Source organism: Sinohyriopsis cumingii, chromosome 6 (assembly GCF_028554795.1).
Source record: "Sinohyriopsis cumingii isolate HCF-2022 chromosome 6, ASM2855479v2, whole genome shotgun sequence".
In the NCBI taxonomy this organism is placed as follows: Eukaryota; Metazoa; Mollusca; class Bivalvia; order Unionida; family Unionidae; genus Sinohyriopsis; species Sinohyriopsis cumingii.
The window spans coordinates 155,923,814-155,946,812 of record NC_142966.1 but is presented as its reverse complement, the minus strand read 5'-3'; the positions used below and the strand labels follow the sequence as shown (position 1 = coordinate 155,946,812).

Genomic DNA, 22,999 nt, shown 5'->3' with positions numbered 1-22,999 from the left:
TATGTCGGTATGCCGACACAATATTTTATTCGCATATCACTGACGGGGCATAATTGCAGCTGCCATTTCTCCTTTTGGCATGCAGTTCTAAGACATTTTGTCTATTTCATTCCAGAATTGTATCAGATGTAAAGAAATAGGACACATTGCTGTAGATAATACCCTGCTGAACCTAATTATTCTTCATGTGGACCAATTTTAGCAATATTTTTTCACTCTGATTCCTGATGATTACCTTGTGTTCCTGACGGTTCTGTCCGTGATTAGAAATGCCGAAGCACTCGTTCTTCTTCTATTATAAAGTAGCAAAGAAAATGTTAATAATTTTAAAAACAGTAATAAGTATATACCACAGCAATCATACATAAAACACACAGCTATTACATTGTGGTACCTTATAATGAATGGCACAAAACAGTCATACCCATGTAATTACTTATGCTATCCTTAGACTGTATTCTAGCAATTAAGGACTGCCAAAATGAAGAAAATTTAAATAGGAAAACGGTATAACATTGGTCAGAACAAATCAGTTGTTTCAAATCTGAACAGATGATTTGGAAGCAATTAACAGCCCCACAGTTAGTGGGAAAATAGTATAACCTTTCTTTTTAAATCATCAGTAGGCAAAAGATCTTTTACGTCAGTTCATTGAAACAATATAACTGAAATCATAAAAGACAATCTTCCAAATAAGATTAAGCATCATTTTGAAAATATAATTACAGGTTAGACAGGTTAATGTGATTGAAACAGTTCAGTGCTTGGACCATGCCGATCACCTTTACAGCAGCAGAGTATTGTCGTTTGGTACCAATGTCGTCACACGAGTTTCGCGAACAGGTATTAAACGAAACTTCTAGATTCATGCGTGAGCAAAGTACTTTGTTAAAAACGGACACCGGCTCTTTTCTACTTCTTATATCATTTAAATTGTATGTCTCGGATACATCTTTTTTGCTTTGTTTTCAGAGACACTAACGTTGTAGCAAATATTAACGTCATCGTTAGAGCAGTTTATATTTTGAGTTAGACATAATTGAGTTAGTTAACTTGTGTCCAATGGAATCATTAAATGACTAAATAAAAACACACAAAAACCTTATGCGATCATCAGCTATTGACCTGTATAAGGGAATAATATTTAACGGTTATATTCTATTTAGAACAGACTACACACGCGAGTTCTCGTCCGTTAACGTACGGTGGACATCGCAATGCGCCGCATATGACATCCACTAGGCAAATCACATGACCATTTAGGCTGGTTTCCCACCTTCAACAGATTCCGGATGGCCGTCCAAACATACGTACTCTGTCGGTGCAGCATGCACGTAATACATTGAGACAAGGTAACCCGAATATTGAACTGTCCATCCTGAGTAACAATTTGTTCTCCCTGGGATCATAATTGAAGAGGAACGACTGGTTCGGCAAGAAGCACATGGAACATCTCTGTCTAGAATTGCAGCCGAGAAAGGGATAAACTTATCCCCATAGCCTATCTCATACTCTGTACCATATACGTGAGCTCTCAGTTCATTATCGAAGCTCCGTCTTCATATTTCGCCCATGTTGGATCTTCTGGAAGGCAAAGATTATTTGGTCCGTTTCCCGTCTGGGTGTATTCAGAGCCAGCCATATATCCTGAAAGTTAATTCGATACGTTACATTAAATGGAACTCGGCAATCACGCTTGTCAGGTGCTAGATGAAGTAAGTGTGCTATGAAATTTAATAGACTGGTGTGATAGAGAACTTTGCTCAAAAGCAGAATTGCTGAAAGAGGGGACCAAAAGGACGACGTACACCATACACCATCTGGTAGAGTCTGATTTAGTTCTGATCTTAAATCCTCACAGTGCTCAATTTTATACAGGAACAGAGTTCGTCTGCATTTTATCACTGCATCCTGCCTTGTAACTGGTGCAATAATAAACTGTCGTGCCTTTCAAGGGTAGCTAAGCCAAGACGTAATCGTAACGTTAACATTTGGGTATCACGGCAGCCCTGAAACGATTTAATGGCTGTGGAAATTAAATTCCAAATTTCCCGAGAAAAGTGACATAGTGATCTCAAAAGCATATGCAACATTATTTACTAAATGCATATGAAACTGTAAACCACTTCTACTGAATCAGTTATTATGCATGATGCAGAGAGTTACATGCTTTAAAAAAAAACATAAAAACACGGTTATACTTATTTAGTAATAGAGATGATGTTAGTTTTCTTAAATATTACTAGTTTTATTAGGTGCAAATGACAGAGATTTTCTAACATCAAAGAATTGTAAGTATCGACGATAATAAAAAAGAACGATTGTCAAATCGAATAATTTGTTCTCTAAGTCATTTCCCACTAATAGAAAGTGCTTATTATAAACTTGTAATAGAAATTGATTTCCGAAGATTAGAAAATCAGAATATGTCTAGATCAAAAATATCAATTTTATACTCATAGAAATCATGTTTTATTATTAGAGAAATTTATATGAGTAAACGATAATTTCGTCTGCAAGTGATTGCTATATAGTTTACCTCTGTATACTAAGTCTGTACCATTTCCAGGACAAACAGTTCAAACCCTTCTGACATAAGTCGTACCACCGTCTGGAAACAGACAAGAATAAACAAAACATACTTTAAAATTAAGTAGTTAATATGACTACACTTTGCACAATGGAACACGCTACTAACATAGGATATTTAGCAGTAAACCGTCATTTTGAATATATTACCCTGTGGGGACAAAGGGGGATTTAATCTAATAAATAAAATATTAACAGTGTGGGCTACTCTGGAAACATTGGGGATTAATGATAAAATAGTCAATATGATTAACGTTGAGAGCTACTCTGGGGACATGAGAAACTGGGTCATTATAGCTACAATGTCCTGCCATATTAGAATACATCGGACGGTATGGCGTCTAATAGGAATTGGCCATTGTTAGTCTCTGGGGAGATCTAACACGCTTAATTACAATGCAACACATATCCTTACTAACTTATGATATAGAGATTTCCATGCAGTAAAATTGCACATTTCAATAGGCAGGTGACATATCGTCCACCAGTATAACACAAATTTGATGGGCTGATTGATCGGACTATGAAAGTTCCAACGACTAGGTACAACTCAAAGACAGGACTCTTGTGGAATTATGTAGCTGAAGGACTCGTGTTTTCAACATGGTCAATTCCATGTATCGAACATGGTTCCCAGTAGACCGAGACTATAATCATAGCAAAATTCTGAAACTTACACGGAATTTAGAGAATAGTATGATAAATAATATGGCCAAGACTAAAAGTGATTCTAAAATTCCGAAACACGTTGAATTTAGAGGAAACTGAACAACGCCAGAGAATTTAATTAAAATTCCTGAGCGGACTCTATCCGCCAATCAAATTCATTTGTGGAGTTTATTATTGAATGCTTAGTGCAAGTGGTAAGTTGATTGTGCACGTAATGACATATATTGGGGACAAACAGTTCAACTCTGAAGCTGGTTTGTCTTAGCAATATGGAGTTGAAAGAGGTATACATTGGCCATTTTCAAAAGACACCTGTCTGTAAAGATTAGCTCGATAAAACAACATTAAATATCTAACATTTTTTCCTGTTTAGTGAGGACACGTGAAGCTGGTGTGGACACAGCCCTAATGGTGACATCTGAGTCTTCCAGAGCACTTTAAATAAGTTATCATACCTTGTAAAACAATTGTTCAAATTTCTATCATGAAATTGTTAAATTAAATAACATTTAAATCCCTTTCAAATATCTAATTCTGCAACAGTATATATATATATATATATATATATATATATATATATATATATATATATATATATATATATATATAAATAAAATTTAGACATTAGGCACGTCAAGGGATTAGATAATATAGGAGATGCACTTTCCCGTGTATAACAATGTATTTGTGCATGATCACTGTGTGCAATTCATAAGAGTTCTTCTTATGTTTTTCTTTTACTCTATGATAAAAAGAAAGCTTTATCATATAAACATTTCTTTTTATTTCTGGGGGAAGTGTTACGTATATTTGATTCAAGTTGTATTTGATTTAATTTGTGTTTGATGTTATTTGAGTGCTTGTGAGTTTTGGAATCTTTTAATTTTCTGTACATGTTAATGTAATGTAATTTGGTTTACTAGAAATTTGATATTTTCCAGAAAATTCAGTTTCACCTGAATCTTTCCTTAAATACCTAATAATAGAAAAACTTTTACTTTTTTTTTATTTCATTCCTGGCCATGTTTGAGGGTCAAGTAAAAAACATTTATTCTCGGAATAAAATGATGGTTCTTATCAAGGACGTGACTTTTTATATGTAAACATGATCAAGTTATCCCCTATTTCGCAATTAGGCATTTCCGAAATTGTGAAATACTTATTATTAATTGTGATGTTTATAGAGAGAAAGAGAGAGAGAGATCTCAAAATATTTTGGGTTTCTAACACTTGATGTCAAGTCGTTTTCTCTTATTTTCACTAGTTTTGAGTTTATGAGTTATATGTTAATTTTTCTTCAGATTATTTGGACTCTAAAAGATTAATTAATTTCTCTGGAAATATCATTGTGTTCATACAGAATTCTTGAAGAAAGACATTTCCTAAATTTTTCATTTGAATTTCCAAAACCGGAGGATTAATTATTTTCTTTCTACAATGAACTGTAGACTTCAACACACTACAGGTCACAGTATACGTCATCGCCTTCCATCTTGGATTCTTCGTCAGGACTCGAACTTTAATTCATTACAACATTTTATTAGTAGGACTTCTAAAATATTATTCGTGGATACTTCTTGGATTATTTTTGAAGTTGATTCTTAAAACCGTGAGTTCATACTTTTTCAGTTTTACAGTATTTTTCCAGGGAAACAAAATTATTATATTTTTTAAAGCTTGTTGTTTTCACTCTTTCTTGTTTTACTGTTTATGCGAGCCTAAACAAGTAATATAAGCATTGGGTCGCTCGTCCTAAGGATTATTTTGAACCTTCCCCTAGTGTTTGGAATTTTTAGTGAAATCGACAAGCTTTTTCAGAAATGTCATCAAACGTGGAAATCGTTTTTTCAACTCCTACCCAGTAACAATTCGCTCTTTTCAAAAAAGATGAATTGATTCAACTTGCCAGAAAATACTACCTTTCTGAGGAAAAGGATTCCTTAACGAAATACGAAATAAGAAATATTTTCGTTCAGGATTTGGTAGAAAAGAATGTTTAGGATAAAAGAACTTTGGTTTCGATCTGTAAGCCTGTATCAGACTATCACAAAACAATGAAGGAATTAGAATTAAAATACAAGATGGGATTGGAGTTGAGTAAGTTGGAATTTCAGAAAGAAGAAAGAGAAAAACAAATTCAAATGCAATTGCAATTTGAAAAAAAAAAAGAATAAATGAAATTAAAAAGAAAAAGAACAAACGAAATTGGAAAAAGGAAAAGAACAAATGAAAGTTAAAAAAAGAACAATGAAATTGGAGAAAGAAAAAGAACAAATAAAGTTACAATTTGAGTAAGAGGAGAGAGAGACAGGAGGGAGGAAAATAAAAACAAATGCAATTACAAAAGAACAAATACAAATGCAATTAAACAAGGAAGAACGAGAAAAAGACAGGGAGTATCAATTTAGAATAAAATAAATGGAGATGGCAAGTGAAAAGCATATCCATACTTCAAATACAAATTTAAGTTTTAATCTTGCAAAGAATAGTAGATTATTTCCCCCTTTCAGAGAAAAAGAAGTAGACAAATAATTTTCTTGTTTTGAAAAAGTTGCTAAAAATTTGGAATGGCCAAGGGAGCATTGGGCTCAATCATTACAATGCATACTCACTGGTAAAGCTGATGATATTTACCGTTCACTGTCAGTTCAACAAAGTGATGACTATGATACGGTCAAAAATCAAAATAACACTCATTTATTTTGGGGTTGTTTTTTAAAAGACCGCAAGACAATTTCAATCGATTTTGTCAAAACTTTGAAAAGTGTAATGCTTTATATAATGCAACCAAACCAAAGTGTATTAAATATCTTATCAGAGACATGTTATTCCCCTGAATATTTTAAAACTTAAAACAATTCTTAAAACGTTCTAACGGATTGTGATGGAAATTTCACTGTTATTTATAAGATGTACTCGTCTTGTTTATGGTATTGTTAGACTATTCAATATTAAATATCGACTGGGAATAGTTAACAATGTTTCTCTTCAGAATATTTTCCCCCACGTACTTGAGGAACAAGGGTTTGTTGATACTGTTATTGTATAATTTTATTTATGGTTTAAATAAAGAACGTTCTTTACATTTGTTGAGAACTTTGCGATTACGATATTTAAACAGGATGCCTTACATGCTATCACTCATCATGTCATTTTGTTCTTCAAATTTGATGGTTTGATAAATTACAATAATTTCTTCTCAAGTGAAATATAATAAATTACACTCATCTTTTCACAAAGTGTAAATGAGTACATGATCCTTTTCAGAAAGATTAATCTGGCACAAATCCAAGGTATGTGTTTAATCCTGGATTCTATATAGAGATACCCACTGGATTTCTGATGAGTCGTACTTCATTTAAAATGTGAAACAAAGATATTTTCAATTCTTTTCGGAGAAAATTGTTTCCTTAAAAGCACTCGATCACTAATTTGATTTAAGGAAAACTAATTTTCCTTCTCGAGATATATATTTACCTGTTTTGTTTTTACATCAGTCTCCAAACGAAATAGTGGAATAATTAATGGATTTAAAGAATGTGGAAATTACATGTTAGGAAACATTCTTCTGATCAACTCCTGAGATATACACCTATTTGTACTGACTGCATATAATTTTGACCAAGTTAAACCCATGATTGCACATATATAATAATATAAAAGGCAATGCAGCGATAAAATTATCAACTGGAAAATAAAATTGTTACAATGTTACTTGTTGAAGTTTACACTGGCATTAGATGACGTAAGCACCGTTTCAAGATAAAGGTAGGCATGGCACTATACATAAAATATGGCTGTGTTTTTAAAAGGAAGTTGGTGTCATTTCTTACGTTTGGTACACAAACTGGAGCTACAGTGATGTTACTGAATTATACAAAGATAGCGTACGCTTCTCTATATTTGGCTTTGATGTTTAAATTTTTGTGACAAATGGGTACACTTTGCATAAGCCACGGATTACGTGAGATAATGCCACAGTTTTTGAGCTGTTTTTTCCATCATGCTTTGAAGATGTTGTCTGTTAAAGAAGAACATTTCATATAAAATATAGTTATGACAGTACAGTGTGACTGATTAATTGTACAGCTATACATTTGTGATGTTTTGAATTTCTAAAAATGAAACGTGCGACAATGAACTGAATTAAATAACTGGATATAACTAAATTTACTTTCAATTTTTAAAAGTTTTACGAAACATTATGGGTTCATTTCCCTCTTTAAATTCAGCATGTATGCATATTATGCGACTTGGTTCGAAAGCATAATTTAATTTTCAGTGGAAAGAATTTTTGTTAATAAGGTTTAGAGCACTGGTGGATCAAAGATCACATCAAGTATAATTTATAGTAGATAACTTGATATCAATAGCTGCAGGAAAGATGTGAAAAATCAAGAGTATCAGGATGATGTAGCTCAAATTGATTATTTCATTGAACTGAAACACGATTTGTACGCCTTCTGTACAACCTAAGTTACTTATGCATTCAAATAACGTTTCTACAAGTTCCACAGCAATTAGATTTAAACACAATTTTGTTTGCTGTAAAATGTAAAACAAACACAAGTAAGGAAGTTCAGTATCCTTAAAGTAAAAGAATACTCGGTTTATTTTGTGGTTTTTTTTAGAAAACAGAAAGCTGTTTTTGCTAAACAATTGCAAAACATTTTTGTTTGAAGTTTTATTGACTTTTCAGAGTCATGTCTATGTGCACAAGATTAAGATCAGAAACCAATCTCAATGATAAGCTTAGGATATTTGTGTCAGTTCTATACTTCTGCAGCAACAACTGATTGCAAGAAGTATTTATTTGATTGAACAAATATTTCTTTCATTTATTGCCTATTTGTGAAGGCTTTCGTGTCTCATAAACTTGTTTCTTTTTTATCTTAGAAAGTCATTTCCTAATTTGGACAAAATATAAAACAATTTTATTCTAAAAGTAAATGCTCATTTTTGTCAATAGCATACGTTTCAATGGAAAGCTCAATTTTCTTTTTAACTGCTTACATTTAAAGACGCGAAAATGCAAATTCAAAAGAGTAGCGTTTGCTGAAAATCAATAACTGAGGTAACTGTATAATTATTCCATTTTAGAAGAAGACTAAGATTTTAATTAAATATGATCAAGGCCTGTATCGTTTATAAATAGTTTATCCAATTGATCCTACTTTGAGATTGTTTTTAATTATATTCGAAACCTTTTTGCATTAGTTATGCACAAATTAACCTATATTTGGATATATTCGGACTAATTACACCTTTTGGACCAATATACCTTCTATAAAATATATTCGGACTAATGACCCTTCGGGCCAATACAAATATTGTCGAATTATTAAGCCTTCGAGAAAAGAAACCTATTTTTATCTATTTTCAGACCAAATAACCTTTAATCTTGTGAACCATTTTTCAGATATATTCGAACTAAGAAACCTTCCGACCAATAAACCCCTTGCTTTTTAATATCTTCAGACTAACGAACTTGCGAACATTCGGAAGAACGGAACTCTGGGCTTACATTTTCGGAAGATATAGTTCCTGTACAAATTTGTTTATCTTATATGGCTAGATGAATTGCAAGATAAGTGTTTCAAAATATGTCATGATACAATTTAGTTTAATAAATCGCAATTATGGGTATGTTTTGGTATGGTAATATTTTGAATGGGTACATTTTATCTTCATGAGTACGTTTCGGCTTGGGTGCGTTCTTGGCATTCATGCATCCACTTGACATGGGTTTTATTCGGTTTAGGTACGTTTTGAAGTTTTGGTCAAGGTACTTTTTAACTGAGTACGTTTTGTCTAGAAATCGACCGCATATACAAAGTGAGGGTGTGCTAAAACTATAGTATAAAGTAAATGAAAGCTCCCCCAGGGTTTTAATTTAACTGTCATGAGTTCATTATGGCAATTCAATTTTTTATTAGAGTATTTATTATTATGATTGATTGTTTGATTTACTTACCGATTATTCTGGCATAACACGTTTCGGAAAAGTGCACCGCTCATGAAATCATACCGGTCGGATGTATTTTAGCATATATGGTAGGAAAATGGTCTAATCGTCAATATGGTGTTTTTGTTCACAACAAATATTAATGTCTTTGTTATATAATATGTATATGAATCTTCAAAGAAACGCTCTCTCTCTCTCTCTCTCTCTCTCTCTCTCTCTCTCTCTCTCTCTCTCTTTAATGTTGAAAATATTATCGAATGTTTGTGTTTACCACACTATGTAGTTCATCTTTCACAAGCCACTTCGGCTGAGTAAATCGATAATGCATTCAAAATTGTTGATATTGTATTATATGAGTGTTTAATATCAGTATCATCACAACAAATACTATTATTATACAAAAAGTTTAAATCAAGACAATACAAGATATCTAATTTAACCAGACCTTAAGTCGCTAGCTACAGGTATAGCACTGACTGCTGATATAATACCTTGACGTTCTGTAATTCTAGACGTGAAGAGAGCATGCGTCAAACTATACAGGATATCACATGCATTTTACAAGCCTCTTCGAGAGTTAGAGGACGGGGATCATTTTATATTACATACCTATATACAGTTTATCCTTCTGTATTTTTATGACGTTAATAATGACAAAGATACGCTACAGTGTTATACTTTCCGCACAGCTCACTCTCACTTAAAGTATACAGCTGGCAAGTCATAGTATCTTGTAAAGTTATTTTGAATGCAAAAGACGGTTTATACCGTTTTCTGACTCCCAGGTCGCATTCTTGTAAAGTATACTTATAAGAGACTGACTATGCAGGAGACACTCGCCATTCGCGGGAATACATACCGTACTGTACTGTACCAATAGTAAAAACCTGCACGCAAAGGAGGATTTGATCTCGACACAAAACAACCAAATTTTCAGTATAGTTATTAATGTAATAGTGCAATAAACAAATGGTTAATGTGTATATTTATGTAGTAAAACAATATAAAATATACACGTGTAATATGTAGTAATGAAATAACCCTGTGTAAAATGTTGTAATGCAAAAGGTACATGTGATATGCTGTAATGCAATAAGCAAATATGATATATAGTGATGCAATAAACAAGAATAATTTTGTAGTAATGCAATAAACACCTGTAAAATGTATTAATGCAATAAACACGTGTAATTTGTAAAATGAATATAAATTAAACTAAAAGACTTTCACTTGACATACGTTTCGTTGTTCGCGATTAGAGAGGGTTTTCTGTACGATTAGGAACGCCTAATTCAGTTACGGTACTTAGGTTCGTCCGATAGCACATTCTGTGCGTTTTGGCTATCACTAAAAACCTATTTAAATTTAGAAGGTAAAGAAAGCGGAACAATACCTGATTGACACCATTGTACCGGTAGACAGATTGGTGTTTGGTGTGTTTATATTTTGTATAGTGTTTAATGAGACATTTCTAGAAGAGAATTATGGATGGAAGTATAATGCATGAGCTGTGTAAATCGAAGTCATGAAAATCATTAACGGAACCCGGCACATTGAAGGCACACATCAGTTTATGACTTGCTTGCACATATTGTCGTAATTAATGAAATGTTTCTTGCTGGTGTTGATCATATGGATGACATAAAAGTGTTACTTCTATTTATCTGCTGACCTTATATGCGCATGACTTCCAAATTCAGTTTGTGGTAACTCGATGTCGCTACAGCATCATCTGTGATAAGTTGCACAACCAATGTCTCCTGTTTTCAACACTAAGTATGATATCAATGGGGCGAATATAGTTCGTCGAATAATACAAATGTTGCATGTCAAGTGCGTCTTTTCAATAACTTACATCTGTAAAGCTTCAGCGTAAAACATGGTGTTTTGACCTTACATTTATGCAGGAAAATTACACAACTTTTACATAACTCTACAATGCGTTTGGACGTATTTTCAAAAGCAGTTACGTATGCTTCTTTAGCTTGACGTGTCATGAATTCATGTTTGTTTGTATTGGAAATGTTCACAGAGATCGTATATTGAATGTTTCATTAATATTGACACACATGTGTGAAATATTTATGACAACAGGAGGGACCATTATATCCACCAGCTTTCACTCTTCTTCTTTAGCAAAGTTGTTAGTATTTCGTGTTAAATGTAAAGGGAGATAATGATTTTTGGAATCCTGTAATTTGGTAACACAGATCTCTTAACAATATATTGATACAAAGATGGTGAACGTGTGAAAAAAATATTTGAAGACGGCAAAATCGGTCAACTTTTATACAAGGCAAATACGCAGTTGTTTAGATTGGCAGACAAACTCAACAATATATTGATACGAATATGACAAACGTGTGCAAGAACAGATAAATGGATCGAAAGGGAGTAAACGGATGAACACAAACGGACGAATCGCCAAACAACGAACTCAAACATTGGCAATTGGCGAACGGATGGATAAAGAACCTAATGCACAGACAACACAAAGTAGAGGGGACTGATATATAATAAAAAATAAACTACTGAATATAATATGGTGTTAATTTGCTATAAATTAGAGCTATGTCAGCTATTGACAGACTGACATTTTAAAACAGTGTCAGACCACAAGCTCAGAATATTAAATTGTTTATGTTTAATATAAATGCGGTATAGTGTGGCACGTATTGCGATATGTTCAGAAACAAATCGGTATAACGTGGTAGAGATTTTCTCGTGGTGCCCAACTCATATACTGTTCGATATATATATATATGTATCGAACAGTGACAAAATTATCGCATTAAAACTTATCGTTTTTTACACTCAGCCAGAAACTATTTACATGGTACATAAACTGAATTTTATTTTATTCATAACTGGGCAAATAAATTATCATAAAATGTTGTAACGCTCGTTTGTGTATTTTAATCATTTTCTCTAAAGCTTTCAGGTGAATATGTTTTAGTGGAGTGAAAGTTTTTGCAGTGCTTTGATTCTCGTTTACTTTCATCCGCCGTGGATATCTTAAGATATACCGAACTTGATATTTATAAATCCAAATATGTTGATTACGTTAAAGATTTAATACAAATTTAAAGCTTAACTCAACGAGTCTTAATAAATTAAAAGCCGCATACCCGATTTACTGTGAGTTGAGGGAGACGAAGAAAACAGATCGTTTGATTTGGAATTGGACCACGTCACCAACATAGACCACGTACATTGTTATGTTTATATATTTCGCTACTCAATAGATGTATGTATACAATTTTCCTCGTATTCGTAAAACTAAAAAGGTTAAAAGGTTTGGAAGGAATGTTTATATTGTGCAGCCTCAGTTGTAACTTTGAAGGAATCATTAGCTTGATGAATGCAATAAAGGTACAATGACACTGGGTTAGTTCTGGATATATAAATATATACATAGATAGAGCGATATAGTTTTTTTTCATAGACAATATTGAATGAATAAATCTAAATTTTGCACCCAATGAAGAAAGATATTTCATAACAAATTTTGATACTGCCTGTGGGATTGACTGTTATCAACTACATCTGACAGATACATATCATTAATAGTGAGATACTAGAAATCCCATGCGATGAACACTTGCTGAAAAATACCCATTATTATTCGCGAGAGACCTGAGATCCCATGACTGCATCGGTGACGTTAAAATAAAACTAGAATCCCTGCTGTAAATATATTCTTACTGTTATTTTGTATTTGTCTTGTGATTTTATGCAATTGACACATATTATTTTGTTAATTGTTCCGCTGCTTCATTTCTATCTAATAATGACGTCAACCTAACACAGATAGAGAACCATTTGCGAAGCAACTGAAGTTGATACAACTCTTGGAAAGGCGAGAAATCTCTAGCGTTTCTACGGTATGGGATTAAATATCTTATTTGCTTTTTCATTAAGTTTCTTTCATTACAAATAGTTGACAACACAAACCTCTTTCGTTTTTCTAGGCTTGTATCATAATTATGTTGAGCATTGTACTTCCCAATTCTCTAGCAATAAGAGATAAAAATAACTGCACGTTTCTTTCTGCTATTGATGCTAAAGAAACATAATACAGTAATACACGTTGACTGTAAATAAAAACAAAATCAAGCATAACATTCAGGTCATGAACAATTCTCATTGCTTTATACATTAATTCATTTAATTTTTTCCCTATTCAAGATTCAAATGTAGAACATGTGCGCTACACTTTGCTGCTTCACATTTGTATTTTGCTTAAGCCACACAACTAAGTAAATTGCGTGAGATAAGCGGATCACAGACCCTATTTTATTCAAATTATCGATTGCAATCTAATCTAATATAATTTCTCTCCATGCCTACAAATCAAGAATTAAGTAGACACTCGTGGATTTATATGGTGTAAGATTCCGTCCGCCGTCTCAGACTATGAAATAGCAGGTCTCTTTGATGAAATAATATCGGCGCCTCAGTACAACCTTTATATTCATTTTCAAGATTGTAAACAAGGCCGTCTCGTTCGTTGGTTTTGTTGCACAGCAGATTTATTATTTTAGTAGATTGCTGCAAAGTGCAAAGTCGAGACAACTGCAAATAACACAGTAAAGTAAAACACATGGCTGGAATAGCCTCATTAATTGTCATAATTACTTCTACTTATGATATTGATATTGCTCCTTTTCGTACCCCACTCTCACCGAACTTTACTTCTGCGCTAAATTGTACTAATGGAACAATATGGAAATATACCTAATTTTTTCTCTATTTACAAAGGTGCTTGCGAAAAACGGATATTGAATAATTTGCAAAATGCTTTCTTGATGCATTTTGAAATAAATCAGTTTTGTAGATTTTCGTCTTAGTATTAAATAAATTAATTTAATAGATTACCTTATTGTAAAGAAATTGAATGAAATTATTTCTTCAAAGGAAAGCATATTCATTGTTTCAATCAATTTGCTGAAAGTTGAAACATATTATGATATCTAAAACAGAATAATGAAAGTTATTAAAGACGGACTGAGTGACTCGAAGCTGTCAACAACGTTGGAGTTAGGCGCAAACCTAACAGTAGATTTAGCTATTACACAGACAGAAAAAGCTGTCAAATAAGCGACAGTCTAGGTACCAGGAGGCCTGAAAGTCGCACCTGAAAGAAGCTGGTAACAAAGAGCAAAGTTATTAATACCCCATCCAGTGCATTCAAAAAAAAACTTCAGGCTACATCCGATGCGGAGTTCCTTCGAAGCATTCACGAGATCTGTTTCCAGTAAAGTAAACAGTGTCACAGGTGCAACAAGACGAGGATACATCGAAAGACAGACATGGCGTAGATGCTACTTATATAGGGGACATTTACAAGCTCAAATTACTAAGGTCTCAAAATTTGAGAGGAATGCGTTATAAGTTGGAATAAGAGCAGCGCTAGGAAGCAAGCATATAAATGCTCTAAGGCCGGTGGTGTATATGTGAGGATTGTCAGAAACTGTTATTTCAATAAGTTGGGTTTGTCAGCCATTCAGGAATGATTTGTTTGCGAAAACTAAAATCTAAACACAGACCATAAACCATATGCATCATTAATGAGCATAAACGGCTTTGGATATATACCCGTTATTCCTCAATGCTTTTCAATCGTTTAATGAGATTCAACATGTGGCCGACAAGAGTCGTAAATCTGCCTATGTACACTATAAAGATTACGTTTGCGCTATCAGCCTGTGAGTGATAATAAGTTACAGACAGAGATAAATACGTTACGTAGACGTATGCCATGTAATTTTACCGCATCAGAAAGACGACTTTAACAGATCAAGTCCGAATACCAAAATAGTGTATTTTTCTGTATAAATAAAATTGTGACAAGAAAACAACCTGCCTTAGTCAGGACACAAGAAGTATACTGATCAGAATGAGGTTAATGTACTGTTCAAAATGGTCTCTTGATGAAAAGACTACGCTTCGCATTACTACAATCTTTACGATGTGAATTCCTAGACAGCATTTGTGATGTTTACTAAGGCATAGTAAAGTGTCGAGAACGAGCCAAAATATATTTGGTGGAAACAAAAATAACTCCTCGAAAATAGCCAGTAAATAAGAAAAAGATACATATGAAAAGAATGATTAGGCATTTATCATGTACACAATGTCCAAGCGGGGTAATGAATAAACTTACTAAAGAAATGAGAATAAATAGCATTGAGAAAGATGAAATGGATTCTAAATACATCAGAAAAGCTGAAATGTTACACCACCATTGCATATAATAACGTACCCCACACTACATACATGGTTTGTTCCATGTCTACAGAAAGAATACATATGTGGAAATATATCATAATGTTAGGCCAAAAAGGTGGTCTTACACCCAATTAAATTGGTTCTTTTCCTGAATTCGAAAACACACGTGGTTCTACATGCATTACATACTTTTCCTCTTTCAAACTGTCCAAAATTATTTAGCTATATCGTTTTATTTGTAGCTATGCAAATGAAGTTTAGTGCAGCTAAACATATCAATGAGGATGACTTGACGGAATCATTTAAGCGTGTCTTGTGACCGCCCTAAGATCGCATTCTCTCCTTCAGTTCGTCGTAGAACCTCTTTGGGACACGCTCTTCTGGCATCCTGTTGACGTGTCCTGTTCATCTCAACATTGATGTCATCGATAGAAGAAGGATGCTTGTAAAGCCTGCTCATGTTACAATCTAATTGTCTGGAAAAGTGTAATGCCATCATATCCCCATCAGTTTCTTCGGATAGCCTTTGTGAAATGGTTCAGACTCTAGGCACCATCCAATTTTTGGCAAGGATACAGCTGGGTCAGCAATACAATGACTTTAGTTTTTTTACAGACTGATGCCTCTGCCCTCTCACCCATTTGTACTTGTCAGACTCAGATTGTGCATTAATGGAACAGTCGTCAACGAAAAGGAGATCACCTTGCCGTCGGTCCGGTGTCTAATGTCGGCATCAGTAAGCCTAGGGGAGAACATCCTACTGAAGTGGATTATGGTCAACACACAGCCTCTTGTGAGGCACAACACCATTCAGCATAATTCTGGCATGGGTTTTCCCAGCTATTGACAGCAAATAGATACACTGATGGTTCTCACAGGATTGTCTGATGCCTTAAGTGGATGAGGATGCATTCTTGTACTGATGGAATATAATTCCCTGAGTCCAGATTCGTTGCTAATTCAACAGACAACAACCTAAAAAGTAATCAGTTGATTATACCATGTTTGAGTTGGAAAAAATCTTAAAGATGATAATGGACTTTAGTTTGGTTATTATAAAGCTCAAGCAGCTTAAAATCATCAACATTATCCGGATTCGTTCGGCAGGGTCGGTTTGTCCTTAGCATTTAAAATTTGTGGAGGTGTATTATACTATATGTGATTCGTTAAATATGTTAATCGATTATGTTTTCATTAGTCATTACCAAAAGCTCAAGTGGCATGACTTCAGTATTTAAAGTTTTGTCAAAACATCTAAGTGTGCGTTATCTCCAAAAGTTGAAACGACAAAATCTAAAGGACAGAAATTTAATAACATAGAAATCAGAATTTAAGTGGGTGGAATCAAATTCAAAGAAACACTAATATACATTCTACTGTTAATGCAGAGTCAGTTTTAAGGACTTCTCTATATCGACCCATATAATACATATCTTGAGCGGTTCTGACATGCAGTCAGTGTTCAGATCTTCAATGATAAGGACTGCCAAAATTATAATCCATGCAATGATCTACAAAGAAAGGATACCAATTATTAGGTTGCATATATAGACAGCATGAGAGGCAACAAGATACTGTGACAAAACTCGTGTCCTGAGATGATATGCATATTTGAATATAGAAAAGGGACATTTGTTCAATAGTTGTTATTTTTGTCCATTATGATAAAAATTAGGTTGATGAGAATCCTCCTGATTTGAAGTCAAAACTTCTGACCAGTTTTTTTGTGTTCCAAATCTCGTGATCGATCCTAAGCTGATGTATCTGTTCTGTCACATGTAGGGCATATCATAGTGGAGGAGAGAGTCCCCTTAGGCAGTCTTTCAAACGGGAAATCAATTTCAATTATGCGACCAAAATTGGTGTTGAACATCGCTATAAATATGATAAATTACATTTAAATACTGATGTGTGTGCCATTATAGGAATTAAAAAGGGACGTAAAGGCATTAGAGAGGTGTAGAAACAATGAATTACCAACTTCTAGAAGAAAATGTAATCTTCAACTTGGTAATTTAGAAAATATAAAACAACTAGCAGACATTTTTGTACAAACATAGAAAGTGTGTGCAAATCATTGATGGTTACAGCTTTTAATATTTCACAGAGTTTTTCGAATGAACGCATTTCTGAAAAGAACTATAATTAATGTAACCATCATGTGTTGCTTTTGCTGTTTGAAACAGAGACATTGCCTTATAATTTGGAGGTTTGTCACATAACAAAGATTGTTTTAAATGATAGTTTAAGATGAATATACATTGACAGGTGAAAATACACTTACTCCCACTCATTTAAACTATATAGGCAAATGCCTTTAAAAAAATCATTTTTAAAGAGATAATGCATAAATTTGACCACGAAGTAGTCCGAGTTTTCTCTGACCCATTTTTTGATATTTGGACATTTATGTTGGGGTGTAGGGTCAGAGCGCATTCCATATCGAAACGTTGGAATTCGCCGACACCATTTGGTGTCGGCATGGGGTAGCCACTTTCTAGCCGACCCAGCACACTTGAACGACCTTTCATCGAGATATACTTGCATGAAATCGATAGCAATATGATTTATTTTCTCAAAAATCGTGAGCATAGCATTCGTCATGTCTTTAATCCGTTGACAGACTAGACGAACATACATACATACATACATACATACATACATACATACACATATATGCACATGCATGCATACATACATACATACATACATACATGCATACATACATACATAGGTTTTTATTATAATCAATGCTGCTAGATAGATAATAAGTGCGCATTAAATTTAAGCAAGCACAAGAAAATTCTATAGTGCAGCTCATTTCAGGTTAATCAAATATGCCTTTAATATTTGCATACAATGAGTCATCAGTATTTCTTAATGCTTAATTATTCTCGAGATCTAGGTAAGGACTTGCTAAATTCCAATCTGACAAACCTCAGAGATTTTATGATACTTATCAATTAAAAAATTTGATAAAACTAACCTTCGAGAGACCTCTTTCGTCATCATTACTCGACTCTCTTATAGTATCACCCAAAACAGAAATTCTTAATCCAGGAGTTATTTCTACTGACATGTTAATAAGCGACAGACGATAAACTTATTTCATAAACAAACTAATATTACAATACAAATTCATGTTTTAGACGGACGTTGTGACCCCTATAAATATCCGGACTTTCAGAAACCTAAGATTCTAGTAGAACATTTTGATTGGATACAAAATTGTAGTCTATGATACGATATCAACGACGCAACAAATCAATTTACATCTGCCAATTTAGATACGGTGGACAGATGCATCTCAGTAGGGCTAATAACGTTTCTATATTCCTCTAGAGCTTGGCATGATAGCGTCCGTTGGCACCCTCTGAACCAGTTCAAACATTTTTAGAGGGTCTCACTATACTGAATTAAACAAACATTATCCTATAATATACAACTACTACTATTCATGCAGTATTCATGGCACGTTAAACACTACATTTTCAACAGATACAAATGCTTGCATGAAAACGATCTTATTTACAAATATCAATTTGGCTTTCATCCAGATCCCTTAGCCTTGTACGAACGTAAAGATATGTGATCTGGTATATGGAGAAGACGTGTGTAATATTTTGCAATGTATCTATATCATTTCATTGCGCCTGGCATAAAGGTCTTATATATAAAGTTGAAAGATATAGAACTGAATGAATGATTGTTCTTCAAATTATCTTCCTGATAAACACAAACGGTTGTTGTAAAAACAGACGAATCAACAACTCAACCAGTTTTAGCAGCGATACCACAGTTTCATGTCCCTTTTGTTTATTGTATCTATCAAGAAAGGCATATAAGTTGAGTATTTTAAGCAGAAAATCTTAAGGCATAATTTTCGTATCATATATTAGGCCTCATTAGATAACGCACACATCGTTCGGGATGAATACTTAAAAGCAGACGAGAATTGATTAGAGAGACTACAGTTAGACGTTGCTGTGCATTTAGGAGGCATGTAGCCGGCCTAACTCTCTCAGATAGAAGAAAATCCCACAAAATGAGTATTTTCATAACAGTATGTATAATGATTCCCGATTTTTAAAATCAATTCCCTCCACAATAGTGGAAAAAAAACACGAAATATAATTACTAGTCGACATATCCAATCTAGATTAACATAAACAAAATGTCTTTTCTTGATTCTTGTATTCTCATATAGAATACAGTACATGACAATTTCAAAAAAGGAAGCGATTTTCAATTATTTAAAAATTATATTATAACAAAAGCGTTCTTTCATTTCACTTTTCATCTACCTTGAAAAAGATTTATATGACCATTACCTGATATACATGAATCAGTTTGCTAATGTTGGCTAGAAGCGGTAAAATCAAATCACTGCATTTTCATTTGTAGTCGATACAATTCCAACGAAAATCTAAAACTCAGTCTTAAAGAAGTGGTCATTCTCATCTCCACAGACAGTCTTACATTTGACACAACTGACTTTGAATTGAAAATGTTTTGCATATATTTCAGTTGTTCCCTCTCTAACATCTATATTAATGATACAAGACGTTTCAACTAATTCTTCTTCCTTTGATTATAAATATACAAGACGATTATTTGTCGGACAGTAAAAGGACCAATTGATGTTTCATCTAGGTGCATCACATATTAGATGATATTCCTTTCGAAATATGATAATACCATTGTTTACTTGCTGGGATATCTTTTTTCGTTTTTCGGAACTTTATCTTGTATGTGTCAGTACAGGATTTTTTAGTCTGTTTGTACTACAGACAGAAGTTTATCGGACGAGTAATGCATTTCATACATCAAGTACCAGAACCTCATTTCAGTGCCAACATCTAATTCAGATAGATTTTTATTGTATGCATGTTTATGTTTCTATCTTATCTTTTTTAAATATTCTGAGTGAAACAACAACTGATGTTTTTCTTATCAAAACATTCGCATTAACGGAAAACGCAGCAAACTATTTCAAGTGTTGGATGAATCGTGACATGAGCATTCTCAGATGATAATGATTCTTAATTCAAATTTTAAATGATGGAAGCGAAACACTTTACCCAACATTAAAAGATTATATAATTCATTTTAGTGCCGAGTGCTTAGACTAGACATGCTTTTTTCTTTGCCCACTGATATGGTGAATATAATTTCCTTTTATGTCTTACATTTCTTTAATCAAACACTGAGCTCACTTTATCTGCTTTCTAGGCCATTGTAAGCTTACTTCTAAAACTACTCCTGCTGCCCAAATCGTTAGTAATAAAGGTGAAATCGGTGTCAAAGATATTACTGTGTCTTAGTTTCTTTATATTTCAGTGAATACTTTCTCATTAGTAGCGACAGTAAATGTTTTAACATCGTCTTATTTCCGTACTTATTGATGGCTAAAGTTTATATTTTAACTGATTCTTTAGTACATTATACACTTACTTCTTCTTGTTGATTCGAGAAAGTTTTTGAATTATGGAATTTGAATATATATAGGTTGGTTTACATATATTATATAAAAATGATTTAACATTACCTAACAGGCAATCATCTAACAGTTCAAAGTTTAGCTTACTCTTATTAGTTTCAACAACAATCTACTTTAGTTAATAGATGATGCAGTATACAATGCATTAAAATTATATTCTATTGTTGAAGCCAGAATACAGAAACCTTGGTATGGCTTTAAAACCTTTTCTCTTGTTTTTGTGCTAGTATTCGTCTCTCAGTTGTATTTGATCTTCAAAACTAAGCGATTAAAATATATTGTTTCATCCACTTAAATTATTTTCTACTCTAACAATAGCAACTTGTCTCTCATTGTTTTTACATCTTTTCTTCTAAAGCAGTATTCTATCGGTTAGATCAATTAATAGTTTTAGTCATTCTCTTATAGTGCACCCTTAAAATACGGTAATACCTAAACTAGATTGTCTGTATTTTGATATACGCGTTACCGCTATAAATCACAAATTGTTTGAATTCTTCTTCATTTATAATATCATCTGGAATGTTAGATAAAATTCATATATTTTAAAAGAATCTATTTTACTATCAACTATTTGTTTGTCAACGTCTATTTTTGCCTCATCCAATGTAACAATTTTTATTTTACACCCACCAAAATTTTTCATTTTTCTTGTTGAAACAATGGCGCATTTCTGCCATTAGTATCCACATGATTCAATTTCATCCACTAGGAATATTTAATCTGAAGTTTGGTTTTATAATGTCTACCATCGTGCTAACGTACATTTCTTGTGTATGATTCACTACCATTAATCATCATCATGTTATCTTCACGGTTCACATGTGAAAATGTTAAACATCAGGTTGTTGTTGAGAATAAAACAATTAACAATTAACAAATGTTTCAATTACCGCAATCCTACCATTTGCAAAATTTATTGCTTTTTTGCTTTTGTCCGACGATGACGACATCTTTTTAAAATGCAATATTGTATGTTGTGTATCCATGGAAACTACATATTATAGCACATGCAAAGTTACAAGATACAAATAATCAAATTCTTCATAACTAATGGTTGTATCTGTTTCTGAATTTTCTATTGACTTTTCAACAATAATTTATATTTAATATCATTATCTTCTGTTGGAATATATGAGTACTAGCTAACTTTAGCAGATCTGTGAAGCATGTTTTAAATCAGGTAATACAGATCTCGTAGCATAATCAGGAAAAACTATTTAAACTTGAGTAACAACTGTTTAATTAATGATATCAGCTAATAATCTTTCAACAGAATAATTAAAATATGTATTACTCTTATCAAACCCATCATTTGACAGGCCTTCTACCTGAATTTATGATTTTCCTTAAAACGTGCATCTGCTATATCTTGTTTAGTTTTACTTTTAACAGGTATTTTCCAAGGTTATTTACTAACATTGTGTATAAGCATTTAATAAATATTTATAACCACAATTGTCCGTGACAATTTTTCTGAGATCAAGTACATTCGCTGCCAAACACTATTAATAATATCCGATAAAACAAATTTGATAATGTAATAAGCCACCCAATGCATCATAATCAGTACCTGAAACAAATAGCAGAAAATGCAAAAGAATCTCATAGACAGAAACCTTTATTAAAAATAACAAAGATTTATCGCCATAGCGATAATAAGAAAATTTACAGATTGTAAGCCGCAACGAATTTTGCAAAGGAGAGCAGCAGCCGTACGCGATTTGTACAAAAAAAGCATAATACAATATTAAAAGTTTCTAAAAACAACTTCTTTTGAAACTATTCAGCGTGATCTTTGAATCAATAATTAGATAGAGAACAACTGTTTAAACAGAAAAAACACTTGTAAGTTAGGCAAAAGATAAATGAACACGATATTTTCTACTTTTGAACTTGTAAATGATTTCCGCAAAAATGACATTTAGTATGTAAGTGATAAAACATATACAAATGATTTAAACGCATGTTAATACATAATATAATAAAATGAATAAGAGAAAAGGAGAAAAAATATAAAATGCTGAAAATAAAGCAAAATTAGC

General features: G+C 33.0%; 1 protein-coding gene across 1 annotated transcript in view; it reads right to left on the bottom strand.

The window, feature by feature from the left end:
- Nucleotides 1–1,414: 1,414 nt before the first annotated feature.
- Nucleotides 1,415–22,999, bottom strand: part of LOC149798332 (uncharacterized) — a 194,972-nt gene continuing 173,387 nt past the window's right edge. The window contains exon 3 of the mRNA XM_089963475.1: nt 1,415–1,647. Coding sequence (XP_089819601.1) covers nt 1,535–1,647 — 113 coding nt within the window. The 3' untranslated portion in view covers nt 1,415–1,534. The remainder of the gene's footprint in view (nt 1,648–22,999) is intronic.